This window comes from Echinops telfairi, unplaced genomic scaffold (genome assembly GCF_000313985.2).
Source record: "Echinops telfairi isolate 266 unplaced genomic scaffold, ASM31398v2 ScPeMD7_7416;HRSCAF=8454, whole genome shotgun sequence".
In the NCBI taxonomy this organism is placed as follows: domain Eukaryota; kingdom Metazoa; phylum Chordata; class Mammalia; order Afrosoricida; family Tenrecidae; genus Echinops; species Echinops telfairi.
The window spans coordinates 844,975-863,044 of record NW_022111316.1 but is presented as its reverse complement, the minus strand read 5'-3'; the positions used below and the strand labels follow the sequence as shown (position 1 = coordinate 863,044).

General features: G+C 56.7%; 1 protein-coding gene and 1 pseudogene across 1 annotated transcript in view; one reads left to right on the top strand and one right to left on the bottom strand.

Moving 5' to 3' along the window:
• The window catches only part of VWCE (von Willebrand factor C and EGF domains), a 35,047-nt gene that overhangs the window by 10,696 nt on the left and 6,281 nt on the right, over positions 1–18,070 (bottom strand). Inside the window, exons 6-13 of the mRNA XM_004715042.2 lie at positions 16,693–16,809; positions 12,203–12,319; positions 11,382–11,510; positions 8,986–9,431; positions 8,801–8,894; positions 6,022–6,104; positions 3,035–3,122; positions 292–377 (exon numbers count right to left, since the gene is read on the bottom strand). Coding sequence (XP_004715099.1) covers positions 292–377; positions 3,035–3,122; positions 6,022–6,104; positions 8,801–8,894; positions 8,986–9,431; positions 11,382–11,510; positions 12,203–12,319; positions 16,693–16,809 — 1,160 coding nt within the window. The remainder of the gene's footprint in view (positions 1–291; positions 378–3,034; positions 3,123–6,021; positions 6,105–8,800; positions 8,895–8,985; positions 9,432–11,381; positions 11,511–12,202; positions 12,320–16,692; positions 16,810–18,070) is intronic.
• LOC105979733 lies at positions 14,744–15,234 on the top strand (annotated as a pseudogene).

The window sequence follows — 18,070 nt, the reverse complement described above, 5'->3', positions numbered from 1 at the left end:
CCCCTCTTGCCCAGCGTGTCTATCTCCAGCCAGGAGGGACTCTCCACTCTGAGTCCATCACTGCCCACTCACCACCTGCCCCTGGCTACCCTGAGTCAGGCATACATTCACCCCCCAGCTCTCCCCGGCCCGGCTCTCAGGTTAGCTCCTCTGCCTCCGGGAAGGCTTCCGTGAAGCCTGCAGTCTGGTGAGAGCCCCGGCTGTCTGTCCATCCTCCACCTAGGTGCTGAGCTCCCAGCATGGGGCCGGAACCGCTGTTCTAGAGGCTCCAGGACCCTCGGGCCTCCTTACCTGGCAGACGCAGGTGGTGCACTCATTGTCGCCCCCACTGAACACTGCACCGTCGGCGTACCACTGCCCCTGGAAATAGCACCTCACTGCAGGGACAGAAGAGCGACAGTTCAAGGTCTCTGAGCTGGGGCAGCCAACTGAGGGGGGGCGGGGGGCCTTGCACAGTTAGTATTCTCCCAGTGTGGCCCACACCACAGAACCCAAACCACTCCCCTGCTCCAAACTCAGTAAACCCCCACACCATCAAAGCAAACCACATGTAAAATGAGGCCTGCTACGGGTTGAATTCCAGGAACCCCGGTGGTGCTGTCTGATGAGTGGTGCACTGCTAATCACAAGGTCAGTGGTTCAAACCCACCAGCCGCTCCAAGAGAGATAAGCAAGGCTGTCTGTTCCCGTAAAGATTGACAGCCTCAGGAACCCTATATACGGTCACTAGGAGTTGGGATTGACTCGATGGCAGTGGGTGTAAGGCAGCAGTTCTTAACCTGTGGGTCTCAACCCCTTCGGGGGTCGAGTGACCCTTTCACAGGGGTCACCCAATTAATAACAATAGCAAAGTTACAGTTATGAAGTAGCAACAAAAACAAGTTTATGGTTGGGGGGGTCACCAGACCATGAGGAACTGTATAAAAGGGTCACAGCATTAGGAAGGTTGAGAGCCACTGGTTTAGGGGTTGAATTGTGCCCCTCACAAAAAAGAGCTGCTGAAATCCAAGCGTGGATGTGACCTTGTTTGGAAATGGGGTCTTTGAAGATGTTACTAGTTAACATGAGGGCGCACTGGAGTAGAACCCCACCCCCGACCCCCCAAAAAGAAAAGCCCTGGCACGGAGTTGATTCTGACTCAGAGCAGCCTACAGGACGAGGAGAACTGCACCTGTGGCTTCCGGGACTGTACAGCTTGATGGGAGCAGAGAGCCTCATCTTTTTCCCGTGGAGAAGCCGGTGGGCTTGAAATGCCGACCTTGTGGTGAGCAGCATCTCAATGCATAACCTCCTACACCACCACGTGGGTCCTAATCCATTATGGGAGGCCACTGGTCAAAAGAGGAGAGGGCAGAAAGAAGGCCCCGTGAAAACAGACGCCGAGCCGGGAGGGATGCTCCCGCAAGCCAAGGCATGCCCTGGGATCCTGGGAATGACCAGAAGCTGAGAGAGGAGGGAGGGGGTCTTCCCCTAAGCCTCACAGGGAGCGTGGTCCCGTGGTCCCGCGGTCCCGCGGCCGTCTTGATTTCTACTCCAGAACCAGAAGGCCATCAAGGTGTGGGCTTAAACCACCCAGTGGGTGGGGCTTTGGGGTGGCAGCCCTGGAGCTGATAAAACCCACTGCCTGTAAGCCAATTCCGAGTGACCATGTGGAGAGGGCAGAACTGGCCCCCACCCCCCACCTGGAAATCTTTTCAAGAGCAGAAAGCCTCATCTTTCCTCCACAGAGCTATCGGTGGGTTTGAACTGCTGACCTCGTGATAAGCAGCCCACTGTGTAACCATGACACCCCCAAGACTCCCTGGGAAGCGGATAACAGGCCCTTCACCAAAACGCAGGAGCGTCCTGCCTAAGGGAAGAGTTGGAGAAGAGAGGCACGCCCCAACCCTCAGGCAAACAACCAGGACCGATGCCATCCCTGGAGGGTACAGGACTTTGGTGAGAAAGCCCAAGACACCACCACTGTCCCAACAATTAAAAAGCACACTCAGGACCAGCGAGTTGCTTCCGACTCACAGCAAGCCTACGGACTGTCACTCTTCACAGGAGTGGAAAGCCTTGTCTTTCTCCCCGGGGGTGGCTGGTGGTTTCCAACTGCTGACCTTGTGGTTAGTCGTCCCGTGGGAAACCACTGCACCACCCACGCCCCACTAACGCCACCAGCTCTCCTCTCATCGAAACGCCATCTTATTATTATTTAAATAATAACAACGCCACATCTAAAAGTTAAGCTATATTAAGAACACCAGCTACAGAGCCATCAAGAGACAGCCGTCCGGGAGCCTGCATGACATCATGCTGAGCGCAGTACAGCCGGTCGCAAAAGGACAGATCCTGTACAAGTTCACTGGTGGGCCATTTGACAGCAACCAGGCTATCCATGTGTTGAGGGGTGGCAGGGATGGGGAGAAGGGCTGGGTGCTGCTGCGGGCTATGAGTTCCTGTGGACAGCGGGGGCAGGTGTTGGAAAGGGGTAGCAGTAACAGGTGACTGATGCACATGAGAAGCGGTTGTCTTGTTTGCGCACAGGTTTCTCCACTGTTAAATGGAGAAGGGGAACATCAGCTTCGAGACCAGGTTGCCCTAAATTCTGCCCTGCTACTGTCTGTGCATCTCTGAGCAGGAGAGTTGACATGGCTGAGCCTCCGTTTCCCCAGCAATCAAATGGGGTGGTGAATTGTACTTCAGGGCAGAGGGGCTCTGAGGAACAGCCACGCAGTGAGGTGGCCAAGCTGGGAAAGAGGGAGTCCTGCCTGCTGCAGCTGGGCGTGAACCTCTTGCTGCCCGAATGCTGCTGGACGGAGCCCAGTCTAGCTCCCCAACTGCTGTGCACACAGTAGGTACTCAGTACAAACTGGCCCTTTGAAATCTTTAACTCGCTCTGAGTTTCTGAAGCAGAAATCAATCACCTCCACTCACCCCACCCCCAGCACACGCTGGAAAGATGCCCCATCACCCCCACCCCAACACACACACACACACACACACACACACTTCCAGGCACACACACCTGGCACACAAGTACCTCTCTCACCTGGCACACAAGTACAGCAATCCGACTGTGGGGGGCTCTGGCAGGGGCCGGGAGGACACTTGGGGGAGATACAGGATACGTTCCCAGCCTGAGGAGAGGCAAGAGATGGCGCTGGGTGACGGAAGGAGGGAAGGGCTCTGCCGACCTCCAGGTTCATCTGGAATCTGCTTGCTCTATTTCACACCTCGCTTCAGGTTTCCAGTTCTGGATGTTGGCAGCCTAAAGAGGCCATCGGGGACCTCTAAAAGTCGCCGTGGTGACAAGCACAGTTTACGGGGACCCAGGTCTTCATGTCTGGTAGGCTGTGATTTCAGCCAGCCCCCTTCCCAAGATGCACGGCTCTGTGGGAAAGGGCAGGAGGGAGCAGAGTAAATGTGCTCCCTCCTGTAGGAATAGACCTGCCTAGCTAGTGGCGCAGTAGGTTACGTGCTGAGCTGTCCGAATCCACCAGTCACTCCACAGGAGGAAGACGAGACTGGTCCCATAAAGAGGCACCGTCTCAGAAACCCACCAAACAGTTCTACTATGACCGACGGGGTTGCTCTGAGTCAGAATCGACTCCGTGGTGTCCAGAGCTGTCCGTCCCCTGCCTTGGAGGCGTCAGGGAGGATGGAGGCATGGGAGGGCAGAGGTTACACCTGCAGGGAGGGAGACACACTGTATCTTCATGCGACTTGGAACCAGGGGCCCAGGTTGGCTACGAAAGACGGCAACTAAAGAGATCAACATTGTGAGGGCAAGCCACAACTAAAACCAAGATTTAACAGAACAAAAGAGCCAGGGGGTTGCAGTCTCTCAGACCCGAGACCCGGGGTCTGCCCCTCCGGTATGGACTTGGGTGCCTTGGGGCAACATAATCGTCTCTCTGAGCCTCAGTTTCCCCCTCTATGAGGTGGGCCGGTCACCCAGGAGAGCGCCTGCCCCTTGCCTGGCTTGCAGCCAGGGCTTCATTGGGAGGACGGAGCTGTCCGCCTCCCGGTCTGCGCAGCTCTCACCACCTGCTGCTGGGCCAGCAGCTGGTCAATGGAGCCTCAGCCAGACGGAGTTCAAATCCCAGCTTTGGCACCTGGAGCCTCAGGCTTCTGATCTGTGAACCAGCCCCTGCACAGAAGCCAGAGCGGGAGGTGCTGCCGCGTCTTGGTGCAGAAGCCAAAGCAAAGCACTGTGGCTGGCCTTCCCCTGGCTGGGTCCACACAGGCTGCTGTTGTCCTATCAGTGACCATCGAGTGGGCCCAGACTCTATGGGCTCAGTGGAAGGAAACGCAGCCTGGCCCCGCGCCGGCACCACCATCGGTCCCCACCAGGACTGTTGAGACGTGACAGGGTTGCACTGGCTGGCTTTCAGATGTAGATCACCAGGCCTCTCTTCCTTGTCTGCCTTCGTCTGCAAGCTCGGCAGAAACCCACTCGGCATCCAGCAACACACAAGCCTTCGTGGACAGATGGGTGGTGGCTGAGCCCGGGATGCACTGTCAGGAAACGAAGCAGATCTTCCCACCTCGAGGTGGGGAATCCAGCCCTGAGCCAACCTGCGCTGCCTCACTGTCCACACCCGGCTATTTGTATCATCAGGGACCACTAGGTCCTTTCCGATTCCCAGGGACAACCCGAAACACCACAGAACACAACAATGCCGGGCCCTGCGCCCACCCGCCACCCTGGAGCCCCTGCTGGCAACCACTGTGCCACACTCCATGTCACGGAGGGTCTTCCTCTTTATCGCTGACTTTACCAAGCACGGGGCCTTTCTCTAGGGACTGGCCCTGCCTGAGGAGCTGTCCAAAGCACCCAAGACACAGTCTGGCCTTCACAAACCCCCCACGTCCAGTCCATGCTGCCTCTTAAGGACCCCACACAGGGCGTCTGAGACGGGAAGCCTCGCCTTTCTCCCGCATCCGCACAGACCCCAAAACACACAGCCATGGATCGTCCACGAGATGGGGGGACAAACATGCCCGATCAAAAGAGCTTACTGCCATCAGGTCAACGCCGACTCACAGCGACCCTACAGGGCCAGGCTGAACCGCCCCCGTGGGCTTCTGAGGCAGTAACTCTTGACATATGCAGGAAGCCTTGTCCTGTTCCCTCGGAGCGGCTGGGGTTTCAAACTGTTGACCCTGTGGTTAGCAGGCCCGGGGAGTAACCATCACGCCACCAGGGTTCCCGCTTCTGCACATAAACTCAAAAGACTCACTGCCATTGGGTCAATGCCAACTCATAGCGACCCTGGAAGGGCAGGCTTGAACTGCCCCTGTGGGTTTCCCAGACTGGAGCCCAGGGGGCGTCGTGCTTACGAGCTGGGCCGCGATCCGAAAGGTCCCACAGTTGGAAACCACCACTGCTCCTCAGGAGACAGATGGGCTTTTTATTCTGGTGAGGCGTGTCAGCCTCCTCTGCACACAGTACGGACTTAATGCCTGATCAGCTTCAAACAAGCTGATCTGGATCCGACGGTGAGTCCTCGCTCACCCTCCCAGCTGCTCTCTCACTCCCGTCCACTGCCATCGAGTCCATCCCACTCCCAGTGGCCTGCAGGATAAGGTGGAACCGCCCCTGTGGGTTTCCGAGACTGTAACTCTTTGCGAAGCGGCTGGTGGTTTCGAACTGCTGACCTTGGAGCGAGTAACCATATGCCACCAGGCTCCATTCCTCCCGGCTGCAGGTGCCGTTACTGTACTGGCAAAAGTTTTGTCTGGAGAGACAAACAGCCCCCTGTCGGCGGGCGGTTTCTGAGGGATTGCCTCCACCCCTCCACCCCGGGATCCCTGGAAGCACAGACGGGCCCTGTTTGCCTGTTTGCTCTCAGCCGCTCAGCACGAGCTCCAGAGATCTAGCGGTTTGACATTTCCCTAGGCCTTTAGATCTGAAAGGTCCTGATCAAAGGTCACGCCGCATGACGTGGACCCCCGCTGACTGAGCACACCGCCCTTGGCCACATACACCCCCAAAGGTTAAGGACACACCCAGAGATCCTGAGGGCGGCTCACCAGGCAGACGCAGACCGTGCAGTTGGTGCTGGACGGAGAAAACACGTCGCCCTCCTCTCGGACGATGCCACCATGCAAACAGCCTTTGGAAGACAAACAGGAGGGGGAGGGCAGCTCAGGACTCTTCAGAGGACCCTGGACCCTTCCCTCCCTTCCCTCCCCTCTGCAAGGGGGTGGCCCTGGAAGAGTGGGCCTCGGGATGCGTAAAGCCCCAGGGCTGGCTCCTCGCTGTCCTGGGCTTGGCTCAGCCAAGCTTCCCTGGGGCTCCCTGGAAGGGAAAGCCCCCCGTTTATTCTCCCCCACACCCAGCTCCCTCGTGGTGTTTATCGATTTGGTTTGAGATGAACTTGTTTGTCCCTAAAGACTCCTCGTCCATTTCTGTTTTAAGTTTGAGTGATAGGAATCTGACTTTGGGGGGGGGTGGGTTTAAAGAAACAGATATTTCATATATATGCTCAAGAAATGAAATCAAGACAAATCTCCCATTAAACCCTCCGTATATGTGGTTCTTCCCCCATAACCTGTCTCTCCTCCCTCACCCCTCAATAGCCTCCTCCTTCCCTCTCCTGGTGCCCACCCCTGTCCCTGGTCTCCTCCTACTCATCAGCGTTGTGTCAATTGGGGCATACACTACGTTGCCTCGCGTGAAGCTACGCTGTCATTAAACACTCATCTTTGTGACTGACTGAGTTGGGAAGCATCCTGCTGTCTAGCTTCGGCCGTGGCTGGCGGTGTTGAAGAGCGCTGTCCTTGGGTTTTACTGGTGTGCTATCTTCCACAGGACGCATGTACCAGAGCGTGTTCATCCATCCCTCTCCCGTTGGGGTTTTGGCTTGTTTCCACGTTTCGGCCACTATGGAAATGGCTGCAGGAACCACAGGTGCGATGTTCCCTCGTGGGGCTTACAGGAGCGTGCGATGACACAGAGCTTGTCTGTTCCCGGATGCACCCTCCCTCCCCTCTTGGAGTCTGGGTGGCTCCCAAGACGAGCCCCCTCGGGCCAAGCAGACAGCACTGCCCCCGCCCTATGGAGGACGGGCTTCAAACGCTTTGACGCTCTGCAACTTGGTGACTCCTGTCTATCTGGGAGACCATTGTCTGTCCTGTCTTATTCAGACGCTTGCCACAGCCAGGGCTTGGCCCGCCACCGCTACTCAGCTGTCCCCGCCATAGGTCCCACCGCCCACCAGCCAAGCTTCCTGCCTTCTCCACTGAGGCCGGGCCACTTCCTCTCCCTGCAGGTCTGTTTGGGCAGCGTCCCCTCAGGGAAGTTTCTCCAGGGCTATAAGCACCCACCACTCCTGGGTTCACTCACCACCACCTCCAGCCCCGCAACACCAGAGCAGCCCTCCTGCCCCACCTGTCAGCTTGCCCATCAGACCGGAGGAGACTGTGCTTCGTCTCAACCGAACCCACATGACCCGGTCTGTTCCTACCCTGTGTTCCCGTTGAACCGGCCCCAGGCTCCTGCACAGCCGAATGAGACGCTGGTCAGCCTGATGCTCTGCTCAGCACAGGCCACAGACAGAGCCATGGGACCCTTAGGGCTTTCGTTGGCTAGTGTTCATCTTTCCTTCTCATTCGGAAGTTCACAGCAACCAGCACGCATCCAGAACGGACAGTGGAAGCTACACTAGAGTGCCTCCACTGGGACTCGAACCCACTCCCCTCGAGGCTGTTCCTCCTCTCAGTGAGCCTTTCAAACAGACTAGAACTGCTCCTCGGGGCTTCTGAGACTGCCAGTCTTTAGAAGAGCAGACAGCCTCCTCTCCTCGCAGAGTGGCTGGTAGCTTTGAACTACTAACCTGGTGGTCAGCCCAACACTGAACCCACCCCACCACCAGAGCTTCTTCGCCTACCTCACTGCCATCCAGTCAATTCTGACCCACAGCGACCCTGTAGGACAGAGCAGAACTGCGCTGCGGGTTCCCAAGATGGCAAATCTTTACAGCCGTAGAAAGGCTCCTCTTTCCACGAGCCACCGGCAGGTGGGTTTGAACTGCTGACCTTGTGGTTGGCAGCCCAACGTGTAACCTACCACGCCATCAGGGCTCCTACCCACAGCCTATACAGACACTTAACAAAATGTCACGCATGTGTTCAGGAACTACCGGATGCCAACCACTGTGTCCTGGGATGCCCATCTCCCCTCCCAGTGCATCCCGCACAATGACTGCAGGAATGGCGTCCGTCCGTGAGGCTGCCTGTCCACTCCCACTGCCAGCAGTGAGGGACAAAGGAAGTAGATGGGGGTGAATCGGAGAAGCAGACAGGATTCAGGAGGTAAGGGGCTAGGCTGGTGTGGGGGATTTGGAATGAGTCATTGGATGGGTGGGTGGGTGGGTGGAAGGATGGAGCTAGGACAGAATCTTCCGAAAAGGAAGCTCCCTTTGAAGGCTCTCTCAGCACTGACCAAACCCCACTGCCCTCAACTCTATTCTGACTCAGACCAACCCGATGGGCCAGAACGGAACCAGGCAACCTCGTCTTGCTCCTGAAGAGCAGCTGATGGGTTTGAACTACCAACCTTTCAGTAAGCCACCAAGTGCTCACCAGTGCCTCTTTGGGAACAAGTAGTTCCCAAAGTGTGGTCACTCCTCCACACACAAACCTCTCCCCCACCAGCATTAACAGCATCACCCGTTCACCACCATGAACTTGTTAAAATGCAGAAAGCCTGGGGGTGGGGCCCAGCCAGCCATGGTTTAACCAGCCCTGAGCCCAACCAGCCAGGGGCCCCCCAGTGAAGCAGGGCAGCCCTTCCTCCACTAGCTCTCACCTGTGCAAGCTGGGCAGCAGCCCCCATCTCTGGCAGGAATCGGGTGGGAACAGGGAGTGTCACAGGTCACCTTCCCACAGACCACCTCTCCGTCCTGGAAGCAGAAGCGAGAGTCAAGGCCAGACTGTGGCCAAGGTTCAGACCAGGGCAGTTGGGCCCCACCCTGCCCCTGCCCCCGCACCCACCTTGCACCAGCACTGGGTACACCCAGGCTCTGTCCAGCGACTCCCGGCCTCGTGCAGAGCTCCCTGGTGCCGGCAGGGAGCAGGACCTGGAGCCAGCTTGTCGCCAGCCTTGGGGCCCCGGGGCAGAAAAGGAGTCACCCCCACTTCTCCCTGGAGGAGGGAGGGAGGCCTGAGGCTCCCCAACAGGGAGGCATTGGGCACCGGGGTGGCCATTGGAGTGGAAAGCAGCTGGGTCGGGGTAGGAGGGGAGGCCGTGGGCAGTCCCGGGGTGGAAGGCGGCAGGCAGGTGGTCCTGACTCCGGCTGGGGACCCTGGTGCCCCTGGAGATGGGCTATGTCCTGGGGAGAGTGCCCGCTGGCTAGCGTCTGGCAGCAGCAGGAGCATCTTGGGAGGGTGCTGCAGGGGCTGCAAGATGGCAGAAGGAGCCAGCACGGCTTTCGGGAAGGCTGAAACAGAACAGGGAGGCTCTAGACCTCAGCTCCACACCACCAGTCCCCGAAGGGGCCTGGCACCCGGGAGCTGTGGTGCCTGTTTCCAGAGAGGACAGACAGGGCAGGAGGGGCCACGATGCTGCTGGGGCCCCCAGCAACTCCAGATGGGCTCCTCCCAAGCCACCGGGAGACACCAGCTTTCCCAAGCTACCACCAGGAAGGTCCCGCCCCTTCTCCTGTCCCTAGTGTGGCCTCTGTGGAGGGACAAGCCAGGGACTCTCCAGACCCATGGCAGAGAGGTCAGCTTCCAGCCAGCCGTGTGCCCTCATGTGCAGGTGCACACACACTCACTCTCATACTCACACACTCTCCCACGCTCAACTTCACACACATGCATGCACACGTTCTCAAATACAGTCACACTCACACTGTCATGTTCACTCTTACACACTCAAAAGCATAGTTACCCAAAGTCACACTCATTCTCACACACACTCACACTCCAATTCACACATACAAACACACACTTTCTCCATCACACTCAGTCACACTCACACCCTGACACCCACTCAAATTCACACTCACACACTCAAAAATCATACACAAATACGCACACACTCATGCTCACACTTACACACACTCACACACACATGCACACTCAGGAACAGGAAAGGCATTTTCCTCTCTGGATGGACACCTGCAGTGAGAAAACCTCACTGAATGAATGAACAGATCCAAACAAAACCACACCCACTGCCAGCAGTCAGCCCTGTAAGACAAAGGGAAACCACTCGTTGGCATTTCCAAGGCTGTAAGCCTTCAGGGGAGCTGACAGCCTCGTCTTTCTCCTTGGGGCATCTGGTGGGTTTGAACTAGTGACCTGTGGTTTGGAATGGAAGCCCACACAACTAGGCCTCCTATAACTCTGTCTTCCTTGCCTCTTCCCAGTCCCGTCCCCCACCACTAACCACTAATCTAGAGATTCTAGAGATTTTTAATAAGTGGGGTCATATTTGTGCGTTTAATATTTGATTTCATTTAGCACACTCTCTTCTAGGTCCGTGCATGGGAGGCATGTGGAGAACCTCATGTTCCTTCCTGGGTGAATCCGCCTCCACTGAACACGTGGCAGACTTGGGGATATCGTGGCGTGGGTGCAGACCAGGGCATTAAGCTTACACAAGCCTTGCTTACACTCCACTGTTGCCTGTGAAGAGCAAGATGTCGTGAAAATGATGCCCCCCCCACGCACACACCCCAAGTGGGCACGCCCCCAATGTGGGAAATAGGAGGCGGACAGACCTTCCATTGGTCAAACACGTGTTATCTGCGAAGCGCTGCCTGCTGTAAAGCCCAGCAGGCCTGCTTAGTGTCTCTCCTAGACCCAGCTCTGTGTGTGTGTATGTGCGTGTGTACGTTTGGCCGTCATGAGTATTGGGGTTCATGGGTGTGCCTAGGAGCTGCAGTGCGGGCTCCTGTGGTAATGCTGTTGAACCTTCTGGGGACCACGGTGGAGGCCTCCTTCCCGGGGTCCAGCCAACTGGGAGAACTTCGTCACACCCTCCTCCTCCATTCTGCTTGTTTAAACAAGTGTTTTACGGTGAGGTGAGGGTGCGGAGACAGGGACGGGGAAATGGGATAAAGCGGCCGGGGATGATGAATGGATGAAGAATAGAAGGAGAAAGGGAGGCAAGGTGGGGTCCACAGTTAGGGGTAAGGGCCACCGCTTAAAGGGCAGGGTCTGGCTTTTGGAGGATGGGGTGAAGACTGGGTAGGCGGGGCCTGGTGTTGGGTGCGTGGGGCCTGGTTATTAGAGGGTGAGGTTAATGTTGGGTGGGCTCTGATCACTGGAGCATGAACTTGGGTGGGTGGAGTCCTGTGTTCTGAGAGCCCTGATGTGGAGTGGGCAGGACCTAGTGCTGAGAGGGCGTGGCCTGTGCTGGAAGGGTGGGGTCCGGCACTCACCTTCACAGGACATGCGGTCAGCTCGGAGCCGGAAGCCGGGTCGGCAGGTGCACAGAAAGCTGCCCACAGTGTTGTGACAAGAATGGTGACAGACTCTCCCGGCCAGCGGCCTCCGACACTCGTTTACGTCTGCAAGAGAGCCTCGCTTACACCACCTGGACAGCCTGGCCCTTCTCGCACCGGTGGCCCAGAGGCCCGGAGTTGCAGGCTAAGGGGCAGGTCTTGGTCCAAGGTGGAGGAGGTGGCTTGCTTGTCTGGCTTGTCTCGGAGCATGAGCGCTGGCCCCTTTGGAGTGAGCCCGCATCAGATCAGCAGGCACCGGATGCCCGGTGGCCAGGGTACAGCCCCACCACCCAGTGCCTTACCAAGTGCTGGCTCCGAGCCCGCCAAGCCTCCTCTGCCAGGCTCCCACCGCCCCACCTGTCTAGCTCGGGGGGAAGAGGCTCCAGCGTCATGAAGCAGGCTTCAAAACAAACTGCCTCTACTAGAACAAGGTCTTTCTTCAGGCCCAAGGGACCCCACCTTTCCACTCATGAGCCAAGTTCAAGTCAAACATGCCACTTCCTTTCTGGAAATTTCTGCTAATGGGTGAGGAAACAGGGGGTGCCTTCTACACTGGAGCATCCACGACATAACGTACTTTATTTACCATAACGTACTTTATTTACCAAGAAAGTGGGTGAGCAGAGAGGACCCCCTGGGGTGGATGAGGGCATCCAGGGATGAAAGGGACGTGTGGTCAGAGAAGTCCAGGGCAGGGGACAGCGTGGTGACCCTTCCCTGTCCCTGCACACACCGTGAGCCTCCAGAGCCTTACCTACCTACGCAGGAGTGCCGGTTGCCATGGAGATGGAAGCCCGGTCTACAGGAGCACCTGTAGCTGCCGATGCTGTTTCTGCACCGCTGCTGACAGGGTGTTCTCAGGCATTCGTTGGTGTCTGGAAGGGACAGAGACCAGGCTGCGGCCACTCCCAACAGAGTCAGGGAACATGTGATCCCTGCCAGCTCTCTTATCACCATCAGCGACTGTGGTCAGGGTTGGGGGCAGGGGGGGGCTTGGGGGGGCCCATCAAGTGTAGCATAGGCCCCCCTCTCCACCCGGCCCATAGGCAGCTTGTTGTCATCCTGTTCCACCAAAGAATTCGGACCCGCTGGAAGCCGACAAGGCAGAGAACGGGTCCCACCAGGTCCATTAGCCTCAGGTGGTGGGGTGGGGGTGTTGAACATCTGAGCCAGCCCACTTCTTGCCATCCTGAACCACATTTGCCTCCGGTCCAGAGCCTCCTTGGGGGTCCCCTGACTTCACTCATGCCCTGACCAAGCCATCTTCTACACAGCACCTTCTGATCAGAGGCCACACTAACCAGGCCTCTGCTTCCTCAAAGCCCCTCCATGTTTTACTCGTGGCCCTGGGACAAGGTACCTTGTCCTCCCTGCCCCTCACCTTCCCTCTGGCTCAAATGTTTGCTCTCTTCCAAAGGCCCCAGCTCTTAGAGTCCCCCCACCATCTACCACTACCACCTCCCTCCCAGCTCCACACCCATATTCTCTCCTATCTGCCTTCCTGGAAGGCCACTGCCCCGCGTGTGGCTGGCTGGAAGACTCCTGCCTCCAAGGCTCTTCCTCTGTGTACGTTTCACATGCTGCTGCTTAAGCTTGTGCACAACTGTAAGAGGAACAGTGCCCATGGTCACCACCCAGCCCGGCGGACCATGGAGGGGACGTCTGCACGGCAGCTGTATAAAAGAACAAGGCACTGAGATCCGACAATGCAGAGACTTTCAAGACACGTGGCTGCGGTGTGGGTGGGGCCACTAAGAGAGACGCCTGGCACCAAATGCCAGCTCAAGTGTGGTCCTGGATAAGACCGTTTCTTTATGCCTCCGTTTCCTATCAGGAAATGAAAATGAAGAGTACCAACATCCTAGGGTCCTTCTGAAGAACTGGGCAAAGACTAGATCGCTATACCTATGAAGTGTGTAACACGGTGCCCAAAACACAGGTGCTCTAGTCTCCTCTCTGCCAGCGAGGATGGAGGGGCCGCGGAAAAGAGGAAGACCTCGACAAGATGGATGTTCCAGATGCCAAGCACAGAAAACCCAAAGCCCACCCACTGCCCCTCACAGCACCCAGGGCAGAGCTGCTCCACAGGGAGTCCTAGTGGCACTGCTGGGTAAGCGCTGTAGCGCCAACCACAAGGGCGGTGGTTTAAACTTCCCAGGAGAAAGTTGAGGCGATCCGTTCTGTAAAGATTCACAGCTGTGGAACGCCCCACTCCCCTCGCCCCCAAAGGGTCGCTCTGTGTCAACTCAGTAGCATGGAGCCAGTTAGAACGGCTCATAGGTTTCTAAGGCTGTAAATCTTTAGGGAAACACGGGCCCATATGGAGGGTTGGAAACCCCAACCCTTTGGATAGCAGGTGGCACAGTGGTTGCACCAATGGGTTCAAACATCAGAACGATTGTGAGGATGGCGCAGGACGGTGCAGGGTTCCGTGCTGTTGTGTATCGGGTCACTATGAATCGGAACTGAAAGCACCTAACAACAACAACAAACACAGATGGCCAGGAGCCCTGGTGGCAGAGCGGATAAGCGTTGGGCTACTTACCTCAAAGTCAGCAGTTTGAAACCACCAGCCTCTCAGCAGGAGACGGGGCTTGCTACTCCCACAAAGAGTGACTGTCTCGGAAACTCACAGGGGCAGTGCTACCCTGTCCTCTAAGGTCACTGCGAGCCAATTCAATGGCAGTGAGTCTTTTCGTCTTGTTTTGAAGCATGTGTGAGCGGTTAATACGATGCAATGATAACACCTGGTCCAGGCCAGGGTATTTTCGATCACTTCGTGGGCAGGTGAAGGTTAGACATTGAACAAGGAAGACCAAAGAAGAACCGATGCGTTTGAAATGGAACGTATCGCGGGCTGCCAAACGAATAAACAAATCTGTCTTGGAAAAAGTCCGGCCAGACTGGTCCTCAGAGACAAGGATGGAGAGATTTTGTCTTCACGAACTTTGGACGTGTGATCAGGAGAGCCCTCAACAACTAGGTCAGGGTAGAACCACCCGGTGGGTTTCTGACCCTGCTAACTGCTGTGGGGTCAGCGGCCTAACGTACAAGTCACTACGCCACCAGAGCCCCTCCTCAAAGGGGGCGGTCCCTGCAGAAGGACATCCTGCTTGGCAAGCACAGGGGTCACGGCGAGAGGGAGGGACACCGAGGCTGCAGCAATGGGCTCCAACATAGGAAGAACAGGGCGGCCGGCGCAGGGCACGGCGGCACCTTACTGAGGATGGCAAGTGCACACGTGTGCACGCGGGTGCCATGAAAATGCATACACCTGGCTCTCCCTTCTCTTCTTCGGCGCTGCCCACGGAGGAGGCAGCTATCTCCCACCGGCATCATGGCTGCCCTCAGACCCTTGGTGAAGCCTAAAATTGTAAAAAAGAGGACCAAGAAGTTCATCCGGCACCAATCCGACCGCTATGTCAAGATTAAGCGCAACTGGCGTAAGCCCAGAGGCATTGACAACAGGGTGCGGAGAAGATTCAAGGGCCAGATCTTGATGCCCAACATTGGTTATGGGAGCAACAAGAAAACCAAGCACATGCTGCCCAGTGGCTTCCGCAAGTTCCTGGTCCACACGTCAAGGAGCTGGAAGTGCTGCTGATGTGCAACAAGTCTTACTGTGCAGAGATTGCTCACCACGTTTCCTCCAAGAATCGCAAAGCCATTGTAGAAAGGGCAGCCCAGCTGGCCATCAGAGTCACCAATCCCAACGCCAGGCTGCGCAGCGAAGAAAATGAGTAGATGGCCCATTTGCAAGTTTTATTTGTGCTAAATAAAACCATAAATGGGAGGGAGAAAAAAAAAAGAAAATGCATACACCTGATAACCAGGGAGAGCCCGGCGTGCCCGCAGCCATCGCCACAACTCTCCTTAAAGACAGCTCTTGTCATTTACGAAAAATCACAACCCAGGAGAATATAAAACAAATAGCCTTCCAACCTGGAACTGAACCCACCCTGGGGTGGCAGGCACCTTGCAGCCACACATCGGACAGGCCTATGAAGTGCATAAAAACCACTCGTGCAACACGTAGGGCACGAGATCTAAAGGGCAGCATCTGCCCCAAGGCGACACTGGAGAAGCAGGAAAGGGCGGGCTGACTCGGGAGCCAGGGAGGAAGGGGGGGGAGTGCTGTTCCCTAGAGAAGATTGAAAGGGGTCTGAAACCAAACGGTTAGCAAGTGGAGCGTGGAAAACGAGTGTGCCCTGCACACCCAGACCGCACTTTAACAAACAAGACTCTTAACAGGACAGGGCCAAGGAGGTCCCTGGCCTCGTTTAAATGAGAAGCTCTACCAAGCTAGCTTAGGAAGACAAGGCCAACCTACTTGGTAAAGTAGAAAAGAAAAAACAACAACAACCAACGAACTAGAAGAACTCACTGCCATCGGGTGGATGCTGACCCTAGAGGACAGGGTAGAACGGCCCCGGAGGATTTCTGAGACTGTAACTCTTTATAGGAGTAGAAAGCTCCATCTTTCTCCCAGGGAGCAGCTGGTGGTTTTGAACTGCTGACCTTGAGCCTAGTAGCCCACCATATAACCACTACGCCATCAGGGTTCCCCACCCAAAAGAGGAAGCGCCTCAGTGAGGTGGGTGGCCACAGCAGCTGCAACAATGGGCTCAACCACACGCACTGTGAGGATGGTGCAGGGCCAGCACGGTGGTGTGCCTGGGGCACTGGGCCACAGCAGGAAGGCTGAGGGGTGATGGTCAGAAACCCTGCTCTCTCACACGACGCCCTGGGAAGGCAAGTTCCCTTCTGGTCCCTGAATTCCCTCAACACTCCTAAAGCATCCCAGCCTTTCCATCCTGCCTCCCAACCTTTTCCTTCCTCTCCCCAGCAGACGAGGGTGCCCTCCTCCCACCCCATGTGCCTCTAGAACATGGGGCGCCACCATGGAAGATATGAAGGCAGTGAATGAAAGACGCGATCACAGTAGGCCCCTCCCTCTGCCCCTCTGGACCTGTTCACACCCCTCCGCCCCCTCTCCCCTGGCTCTTCCTCTCTCCCTACCCCACCACCCTGCAATAGCAGCAGCAGGTTCCGGGGCTCCAAATCCTGGCTCCTCCATGCACTGACAGAACAGCCTGGGCCAGCCTTGCTGTCTTCATGTTAAAATGGGGGTGATGGAGGGGAGACCGGGTGATGCTGACGTCCAGGAGTGGGGGCGGCAGCCTCAGCCTCACCCTCACCCCCTCCCCCGGCCCCAGAGCTGCTCTCCAGCTGTACCCTGCCCACTCACCTTGGCAGCTGTGGCGGTCGGCAGACAGCTGCATGCCGGGCCCACACTCGCACACAAACCCGCCCTCTGTATTCACGCAGTGGCCCTCGCAGGAGGCACTCAAGCACTCGTCGATGTCTGCGGAGAGAGCAAGGACACTCGCACAGCGCTCCGAACCGGCCAGAGACGCCACCGAGACACGGGGAGGAGACAGACCCCACGCAGAGGGGGCGTCCAGTCTGGAAGGGCAGACCACGCACAGAGACAGCTAGCCTCTCGTGAGACCCCAGGCCAACTTGGAACACACAGGGCAGCCCCACCTGTAGGAAGGCTGATGCTCTCATCCACAAGTAACACGCCCCCCAACCCCCCCACCACCACCAAAAAAGTTTCCCAAGCACCGGCTGTGGGCATGAGGCTTGGAGAAGGGTCCCAAGACACAGCCCTGACTCTCTGAATGTTGACAGTCTGATAGCAAGCAAGGCAGACACACACCCCAGGGAGGCAATGTCACAACGTGGGACGACTCGTGCCCCATTGGGCCTGTCTGTCTACACACACACATGCAGCAGGGGCTGGGGTACCAGCAGGGATCAAGGGAAGGGACCATGCAAGTAGAGAAAGGTGGGGGAGTGCACCCAGGCTCTTTGGGAGGTGACAAGTCTGGTGAAAGTTCCTAGAGAGAGGGGTTAAGACTCCCTACACACACACACACACACACACACACACACCACACCACCCCGGCAGTGGAGTACCCTTGGACTAGTGGTTCTCAACCTTCCTAATGCCACCGTAAGATTATTTTTGTTGCTACTTCATCACTGTCATTTTGCTACTGTTATGAATCGTCATGTACATATCTGATATGCAGGATATATTTTCATGGTTACAAATGGAAGGAACATCATTAAACAGAATTAAAGCATAGTGATTAATCACAAAACAATATGTAATGATATACTGCGAAACATTTATGTGTTTTCCGGTGGTCTTAGACGACCCCTGTGAAAGGGTCATTGACCCCCAAAGGGGTCGCAACCCACAGGTTGGGAACCGCTGCCTTGGATGGTACCAACGTTGTTTTCAAATGTTCTCAGCTGCCCGCGTGAGCTCGGAAGTTCAGTCAGCCAGAAGTGCCTCTGAAGAAAGTCCTGCAGACTGTCTGCAAAATGAGCCACTGAGCACCCTACGGCCCGTTTGACCCGGACACACCCCGGCCGCCATGGTCGTCAGAGATCGGCCGGCTTTTCGGGGTGCTCTGAAAGTCAGGTGGAGGTCACCTGACTTGGTGTTGAGAGCTCCACAGAGAGGGGTAGTTCTTTTCTGTCCTATCGGGTCTGGCTCTGAGTCAGGGGATGACGTGTGTGTGTGTGTGTGTGTGTGTGTGTGTGTGTGTGTG